This window comes from Vitis vinifera, chromosome 13 (genome assembly GCF_030704535.1).
Source record: "Vitis vinifera cultivar Pinot Noir 40024 chromosome 13, ASM3070453v1".
NCBI classification, from domain to species: Eukaryota; Viridiplantae; Streptophyta; class Magnoliopsida; order Vitales; family Vitaceae; genus Vitis; species Vitis vinifera.
In genome coordinates, this window is record NC_081817.1 from 5,155,751 (window position 1) to 5,165,214 (window position 9,464).

At 32.1% G+C, this 9,464-nt stretch overlaps 1 protein-coding gene and 1 long non-coding RNA gene across 2 annotated transcripts; one reads left to right on the forward strand and one right to left on the reverse strand.

Annotated features, from left to right (window-relative positions):
* Positions 1–3,743: 3,743 nt before the first annotated feature.
* On the reverse strand, positions 3,744–5,211 carry LOC100242713 (LOB domain-containing protein 1). The gene is made up of 2 exons (XM_010660347.1): positions 4,975–5,211; positions 3,744–4,028 (listed from the first exon to the last, which is right to left on the reverse strand). The coding sequence occupies exons 1-2, from the start codon at positions 5,209–5,211 to the stop codon at positions 3,744–3,746; spliced, it is 522 nt and encodes a 173-aa protein (XP_010658649.1).
* Positions 5,212–7,565: 2,354 nt separating this feature from the next.
* Positions 7,566–9,012, forward strand: LOC100855208 (uncharacterized). Its single transcript, XR_787132.3, has 4 exons — positions 7,566–7,652; positions 8,480–8,626; positions 8,713–8,817; positions 8,900–9,012. It is a non-coding gene; the product is annotated as an uncharacterized LOC100855208 (long non-coding RNA).
* The last annotated feature ends 452 nt before the right edge of the window (positions 9,013–9,464 follow it).

The following is a 9,464-nucleotide window of genomic DNA, read 5'->3' on the forward strand; positions in this document are numbered from 1 at the left end:
AGAAGGTTGCCACGATTTGCAATGAAAGTGAAAACTTTCTTCGATTGTTTCTGTTGTCCATGTGTTCGTTTGAAAGTCTCCTACACTTTTATGCCTGAATATCCACAATTTTCTACTTCCTTTGTAGAAGACCACCTATTTTTCCTCTCTCTCTCTCCGAGCTTAGCGTGCTTTTTGACTTCCTTTTTCACATGGCATGTCTCCCCTTAGCCGCAATATGGCATAATTCCTTTTTATTCTCAATTCAATTTTAACATTTCAAATGAACACTAACTGCCAAAGTATTATTCTTGTGTATCATAACATGTCTTTTAAGTCTATCTATATCATGATCAATTGACATACTCTTGTCCACAAAAAATATATGTCAAATTCTACATAAAAAAATACTATATGGTCATAGATTTCTTAATCCTAAATGTTGAGGATCATTTAAGGACATATTATCTCAAACAGATAAAATGTCATGATACCTTTATTGTCATATATCCAAACAACCTATCACCCAATCCATGGAAAATATATCATTACTTTAGAATCTCACCCATTAGTCAAAGTCACTAATAACCTCATCCACTTAGCAATATTCTCTTCAAGTTGGGAACTCATGCAATATAATAGTTTGAAGCATCATAATAACCCAATAGCCACTAAGTTATGACTCTATGGAAATCCTACTCCAATGACCAAGACAAGTCATCTATCAATTAAAAAATAGTGTACTACAATTTCTAATGAATTGTTTAAACCCATGAACCAACTATAAACAAACTTTTGAACTTGTAAAGAACCCATGATTTGAATTTTCTATGCAATTCTTAATGCACTTAAATCATGTATAATACAAGTGATCAAGCCTAAATGCTATAAAAAAAATACCATAATAATACAAATATGATAGAAAAAGAAAACTGATAATAATGAAATCATTATGTCATGTCACTGTTGTAAGGGTTCTATCCTAACAAACCTCCCTTTCACATTTAATCAGAACATTATCACCAACAACCAATCCTTATTTACTTATCCTAATTTTCCAACAAACCTCATGGGGTTACATGACTATTAACAATCAAATTAACTTCCACCTAAAACTAATTTGCATGAGCCCACATTAATTCTCCTATTATAACTCATTTACATGAAATATCTATCTCTCTTCTTTTGCCATGCCACTACCCCTTTCCTTCCATGTGGGGTCTAAACACGGGTTCCCACTATACTACTCTTTGAATTTTAAAAAGAGTATGGAATGATTGTAATCATTCAATGAATTGCCCTTGCACTCTCTAAAGACTCCTCACTAACAATTACTTCTATTTTACTTGTTTCCTTTCATAATGTTAATTTCCATTTCACTTTTACTCTTCCTTTTTCATTATTCATTCTTCTACCATAGTGAAACCTAGGTAATCAAGTGGAATTGAACCATGCATCCTCTTAGAAGGCAATTCCCTCTTCTTTATCCCTTGGCATGGAATGCGCAATGCTCACTTCTTTAGTCTAAAATGGTATGTGTGAGGGCCCTACTTCACCTCAAAAGTTCATCTTTTTTTACCCTCCACTTTTCCATAGCACCAATTTGAACTTTTCTCCTTTTGGAAAATAATGAACTTTTTGCTTGAATGGCAACTTTTAGGGGTTGATCCAACTTTTTAGGTGAGTGATCAACATAAGCTGACTAGGTTATCACTTCTAAAGGCAAGGTTTTGATGTAAATGATCAAATTGAAATAACAAAAATTCTTACAATAGGGAATTTGTTGAAGATGAGATCTTGGACTCAAATATTTTTACCTTGATCAACAAATTTGCAAATATAAAATCAATTTTCAAAGAAAAATGCTAAGATATCAAGGTGATATGATTAATACCTACTAAACAAGAAATCTAGACCATTGAAATATATATGGTAAAATCTAAATTATTAAACAATTAATGATATAAATTAATGGAATTAAGGTATATATAATGATATAAATAGAATGAGACTAAACTTCGCACGATATAATTTGTAATATCTTTTCGATAGATGTTGAAAAAGAATTTGTACGTAACCAAACTCTTTTCCAAAACACGTTACTAAATTAGGAAATTAAACGCGAATCATTGAAGAGGTACTGGAAATACAATGTCTAAACATGACATGATTTGAATTTACGTTTAATTAGGTTTTCTTGAAATGATTGATCAGTCATGTCATGTTTGAAAAGATTGGTTGTTTAATTAACTTTCTTATCATCATGTCCCCTCGGGTTCACTTTGTCGCCTAACTTTTCCATTCAATTTAGTTTGAAAAGATTGGTCAGTCATAGACTAATATTTTATATATTATGATTATTCATTAATTTCCTTATCCTATTCCCTGAGGATGAAGGATAGAAAAGAGTGAACCATCAGCTTGTGGCTAGAATTAATTGATAAAATGAATGTTTGGATGGTCCTTGATGAATACATGAGAAAGTTGGTCAAGTGCCCTAACAACAACCTTTCCATGTATGAATGATTCAATGTGATTGGTTAGACTATAAAAACACAGGATTGATATTATCACCCACGCAACAATTGAGGCAGTTGGTCAAGTCAAATTCAAACATCTTGGACGGAAAATTACAGGCAAGGCTGCCGTGAAAGCCATTTGCATGATATTCTACTTCAACGTGATATCTAGCCATAGTAGCTTGCTTCTTCGAGATTTTGGTACCGGACCTTGGGTGCACTTTGGGACACCTGCCTTCTTCAAGCGTGTGTTTTCCTAATTCACATCCTGAATTCGAAAATGCAAAGCAAGGGAAATCACGTAAAAACTGTATACACAAATTTCTATTAAAGAAAAATTATGCTTGGTCAAATTGAATTTTTAATATTGAGTTAAAAAATGTAGGTATGATCTTTATTTAATTTGTTCTCTGATTCTTCCTTTCATAATTATTGAACTCAAAGAAACTTAACTTCAAATGAAGAGTTTCTTCCTTTCATAGTGGTCAATCAAGGGCTTGGAGAAACTCAATCTCAAATAAAGAGTTTGTTGCAGATTTGATATAAGATAAGTTTAATTTAGGTGGTGTTTGTTTTTTGCTTGAATAGAAAAAACTAAAATATTTAACTTTTTTTATTCCGTTAAAAGTAACTTGTTTATATCAACCAATATACCTAAATGAATTTGTTATCAATAAGTTTAATTTAGTTATATTGGGGCTTTTTTTATTTAGCTAAAAAACAAATACCACCTTATATTATGACTTGATGTAGTTTCAATTTTGAGTTGATACGAGATTTGGATTAACTTGAGTTTTAACATTACTTGAACCTAGATATGGTGGCATAACTTACACCAATGTAGAATAGATAAACCATATTTTAAATGTGAAGAAAAGGAGTATCCACTATTGAAAAAATCAATAATAGGTCAAGAGCCAGCTTGAGAGAACTGTGAACTATATTTGCTTGGAATATAAATATGGTCACACATGAAATGATAAAGATAGTTCTTTTAAGGATTCAAGATTATCCACTGATCATATATACTTTGTACAAAGGGACACCAATTCTTCTTCTTTTTTTTCCTCTTTGTCCTGCATGATCTCTCTCATTAATATGACTAGTATAAAGTACAAAGCATCTTCTCTCATTTCTACTCCCACTAATCTTATCTTTGTTGAACATCCTTCAATATATGTGGCTTCTTTTTTAATTAATCTCATGCATCAACTTGGGTATTTAAAATTCAAACTTTCTCTAAGATTATTTTTGTTCCCAATGATCTGTTTCCCAGTCCAAGCCTAAATTCCTGTTGTCCAAGAAACTTGCATTATCATTTTGTTGTTGTTGTTGTTGTTGCTGCTGCTGCTGGCTCTGCATGATAAGTATCTCAGCTTGTGTCATTGCCAATTCTGCCTGCACATCATTAAGCCGTTTCAGAAGATGACTAATTGCACCAGCACAACCGTAAACTGGATCACGAATTCTTGCATTTGCTTCGTAAACCATGCTGCTTACAGCATCTGCTCTCTTGGACTCGGGAAGTTCCTGTAAATGTTTTTTAATTCATTGTCACTGTAAACTGGCAGAAGATATAACTTATAAGAGTGCTTTCTTGACAGTTATGCATTGCCTTTCAATATCAAAGACAAAGTGACATAGAAATTATTAAGGGGTGTGTAACATGCATCTACGCACGAAACACGATCAAGATACTGCACAGCTCGCTTGACATGTTGGGATTTTGACTACTGCTCTTTTATTGGATGAATTTTCGAGGGGATAGCTTCTAACTTGTGTCTCATCTAGAACTCTTAGCTAACAGATGCCCTAGAAAAATGGCAGCATCCTTCATTTTCAATTTCCTCTAGTTAGAGCATGCATGGTTTTAATCCCATGAAAATCCTATTCTCCTTTCATGTTTACTGCATATTTTTCTTTTGAAAATGGATGGTTTGCTAGAGTGGTGTGTTAACACAATCACACACACGAGCAATAATAAGAGAAAGAAATGAGATTTTAACATGGTTCGAGACTCATGTGATCCCTATATTCATGAAGGTACCAAGACTTAAGAATCTATTAATCAAAGGAAAATACTAATGTTATAATGATGAAGGTTCTCTTTCTCCTCTCAATTGCAGCTGTAAATAATCTTTCTTTCTTTTGAAACCCTAAATCATAAAAGAGTTAAGTATAATAAGGGTAGAACCATAGAATCATCATTTAATAAATAAAAAAAGAATTTATCCATGGGTGTTGTCCCCTTAAATCCCCTCAATGTGATTGGGTAGCTTAACCCTGTAAGCTCAAGAGGGAGCTCAATCTCTCGACTTCTCTGTGTAGCACAATAAGATTGATTCAAACTTCACAACCCAACATGACAACCAGTATAAGAAATTTTTATGACATCCTGAAGTAAAATGGGTCCTATATTATAATTTATAAACATTGTTACTCACAATTCAAATAGGTAAACATGGTGGGGGATTACCTGCAAGCACTTGACGATGTTGCTAGCTCCATAGATTTTATGGGCATTAATGAACTTCATTGGTTCGGTTGGTGGAAAATATGGAGCAAGAAGACAACTCTTAGTGCATCGGCGACGAAGAACCTTGCAGGCGCCACAAGGACCTTGAACAGCACTCCCACTTAGAAGAGGAGAGACCCTTGAAGAAGAAGAAGAAGAGAAAGGAGTATTAGAAGTTTTGTAATTGTATTCCTCCATCCTCAGAGAAAGAGGTGACTGTGGTAGAATACAGAAGCACGGACCATATATATATATACATAGGGATGAAGAAGGCATGAAAGTGGTGCGGAAGCAATTAATTAATCTATTTTTGTAGTTTCTTCCGATAGAAATGGAAATATTTAAAAACTTTACCACTGTATTGAAGACTTTAAGGCGAAGTTTGATAAGAGGCTTAGAAATTGGAAAGCTAGAGTTAATATGTATCTAACCTCCTCATGGGAATCATCATTGGTGGACATGTGACTTAAGGAAGAAAGCAGAGGAAGGTTCTCTTTGGTTACATTTTATTTAAACCATTATTTTTTATATTACACAGATTTGTCTAGAAACTTGAAATATTTTCAATTTATTTACTTTTGTAAATAAATTTTATATATAATATTTTATTTTTAATTATTCTTTCCATTATTTTTAAAAACGGACATCACAAAATAAATGAAATTAATTAAAAGTAACTAAAATATATTTTTAGGAAACATAGTAGATTCCATTCCCAGGAATTTTTTTATTACTTAAAAAAAAAAAAATTAGTAGAATGCTAGTCTACGCCATAAGGATATTAAGGAAGATCTAATTTTTTTCCACATACTTTTTGAATTTTCTAAGATGTGACCTTGCACACGTCATTCATGATGGGCAATATCATTTTTTAAGATAAAATTTTAAATCACGGACCTCATATTTTTTAACATGATTTATTATAATTAAAAAAATTATTTAATTAAAATTTTTACAAAAAATTACTAATTACTAGCACATGGGGCCTGAAGTGGGGAATCTCCTATAATCACGTCGAAGACCGTTAGACACTAACTAAGAAAACAGTCGACTCTGCGGCAACAAATTTGACACGATTCTTAGCTCCTTTCCACAGTTTCACACCTCCCAGAATTAATATGCGTTTGTCTTTCATTTTAGGAAATAATTCATCTGTCTCTCATTCATTTCAAATTGTCAAAATTGTCAAAGGCAAATGGAACCCGTTCAGATTGCCATCTTCTGAGGGTTAATGATACGTCAAAATCTTGCATTCTTCCACGCACTATAAGAAAAAAGGTCATTGTTGACGTATATTATCTTGACTTAAAGGTGATATGTGTCAATATTGCCTATTTAAATTAACAACTATGACATATACAACTTGCTTAAACTAATAATGACATATATAATAGAATCTTGACAGATAATTTATAAGTCAATGTATAATTAGTATGTTCATATGTCAAGGTACTTATATAATATAGCTAGCTTGACATAAAATCAAAAGTCAAGGTATGATTTTAAACATATATGCCATTTTAATTCTAGTAAAATGATCTTAAATGATCTATGGATTATAAGTCAAGATATCATGTTATAATTACCTGTCAAGGTTCCTTATGGTATTTACAAAGAACATTCCTCATTTTCTCAAAACCCGGTATTCATTTTGAGAGCTTAGGTTCTCAAACTTTTTGCTCTAAACCAAGAATGAAAATATCAGTAATTACGAATATATCAGTACTTCGATTTTACGGATATATCAGAAATATTGGAAAAATATTGGTGGATATTTTTTTCACAAATATCGGTGGAGCGAAAATTATTTAAAATTTATAGGAATGCTTGGAAAAATTCCAAAAAATGATAAAATAAGTAAGAATTCATATTTTAAAGTTATTTTGTAAATATAATTGATATAAATATGACAAAAAAAAAAACATCGGTAGACAAAGATATATCAATAAATTTGATATTTGAATTTTAAGAATAATAAATATGAATTTTGGAAGTGTATAAAGTTAGAATTGAGTTAAGAAATATTTGATTTCATTGAATAAAAATAATTTATACATAAATATAATACATATGACATTGCAATAGTCTTAGTATCAAAATGAAGATTGATGTAGTTCCACCATATTGTTAGATGAAGGAAGCCCATCTTGTTGAAGACAATATTTATTTTAAAATTTTTAAAATATTTTTATTAAAACACGTTTTATTATATTTTAAATGAAAAATTAAATTAATCTATATAAAATATTTTATTTGAGATTTAATTTCTAAAATTTTATTAAAAATATGTGGTAACAATTTTTTCTATTAATATTAATTTATTTAAATAATTAAGATTATTAATAATTTATTTTATCAAATTAATTGTAATTCATAAAATATCGTCCATAAAAACGGAAATTTCAATGTGATTTAATCAAAATAAAGATGGGTAATTAATAATTATTTATATAGAGAGAGGAAAATTGTTCTCTGTTTCATTTTTTATTATTTTTTTATTTTTTCATCTCTACTAACTATAAAAATCAAAAGGGCCACCACTTCTCTCACTTGGGGCATTAGGCATCAAGAAAGCATTTTCTGAAGTTGCTCTCCAGACGAGAGAACATGTCCTTCTCTGCTACTCTCAATCCTAGCAGGTACTAATCTAATCATGTTATTATTGTTTTTTTTTTTGTTTTGCAACCCCCGTTTGATTCCCAAGAAAATCCATCCCCCATTTGATTTCTAGGAAAATTCATCCTCGTTTGATTTTCGAGAAAATCCATGCAAAACCCTCAAGGAAAACCAAAAAAAAATTGCTTTTTTTTTTGGCTCCTTGTGTTTTCTGTTTGCAAAACCCCCATTTGATTCCCAAGAAAATCCATCCCCCATTCGATTTCCGGGAAAATTCATCCTCGTTTGATTTCCGAGAAAATCCATGTAAAACCCCCAAGGAAAACAAAAAAAATTGCTTTTTTTTTTTTTTTGCTCCCTGTGTTTTCTCTTTGCAAAACCCCTGTTTATTCCCAAGAAAGTCCATCCCCCATTCGATTTCCGGGAAAATCCATCCTTGTTTGATTTCCGAGAAAATCCATGCAAAACCCCCAAGGAAAACCAAAAAAAATGCTTTTCTTTTTTGCTCCTAGTGTTTTCTAGATCTGTTCTAGGGGTCTCTTTGCTTTTGTGCCATTGGATTTAAGTTTCATGAACCCTAAATCCACGATTTTTGAGCCAGGCTGAAAAATACAACCTTTGCCTGCAAATCATGATCAGACTACAGCCTATGAATTACATTGGTTGGTTCTAATTATTGAACCAACACTCTGCCTACCATGTGAATGAAGCAATTGACCCGTGGGGATACAACTTGCCAGTTTTTAATAAACTTGAAAGATGTTGAGAAACTATTACTTCACTAAATTTCTTCTTATGTAAGATTTGGGCTTGTGGAGGTGGAATTTATGGATTAAATGTGTGAAATCAGGTTAGCAAGGCTCTTCTTGCAGAATATATCGTAGTGTAGAAGAGGAATAGACCATTTAAAGGATTGGGGTTAGAACACATGAACAAATCTTGCCCTGTCGTTCCATCTCAGCTCACAAGTTCTACCCTCAGAAGTAGCCAATTCCAGGTAATGTAATTGTAGCTTCATTAGCAACAATTTGGTTAGTCAATGAAGTAGAGAGAAATTTCTTACTCCCTTGATTTGGCTATCAGACTGATATATTCTGCCTAAGGGAGCAAGATCTATTGATCCATTTTGCTGCTGAGATATCACAGCTTCAAGCACATGGCCTAAGCAGAGAGTATGCACTTCTTCAGGTTAGGATCTTCGCATTAACTTGAGTTTCCTCTCTTTCTCTCTATATATCACTCTCACAATTTTTTTCCTTTCCTACACCAGAGTTATCAACTTGCAGAAGACTTGGGGAGATCTTTCTAGGATTGAGCAATTTTGCAGATCTTTTTAGATGTTGAGGCAGCTGTGTCTTCTGTCCACTTAAGGTAAATATCGGTACCTTTTTGTCATAAATATAAGTAACTCTACCAATAAAAAAATATCAGTCTAAGGAAGGTACAAAATGCTGGATGTGAATAAGTATTGCACAGTCCATCCATATCTGGGTTTGGGGGAAAATGGGATGAAGACTAGAAGAAATTATAGGATTTATACATTCCAAAAAAGTGTTGATTAAGGAAACTTAAGTTATGAGTGAAAGTAGTAGCTTCTGCTTTTGTTTTATACATATCACTATACAGATGCAGCAGTCTTGTTGCTTTCTTAGCGATTGAACCTTCAACATGCTAAAAACCCTAATATGCTTATCAGAATTAGATATAATATGGGATTTTTGTGTAATGGGATTTTGAGTGACAATTTCCCTATTTTTTCTGCTATGTAACATATACAACTATCCTTATTTCCAGCTCAAGCATTTGTAGAACAATGATGAAGTGATGCAAACCCA

What these genes read in the sequence shown, in the direction of transcription:
- LOC100242713 (XM_010660347.1), bottom strand. Translation starts at nt 5,211, where the DNA reads ATGGAGGAATACAATTACAAAACTTCTAATACTCCTTTCTCTTCTTCT. An exon ending in ACATCGTCAAGTGCTTGCAG is followed by an intron (nt 4,029 to 4,974) that starts GTAATCCCCCAC and finishes AAACATTTACAG; the next exon opens with GAACTTCCCGAGTCCAAGAG.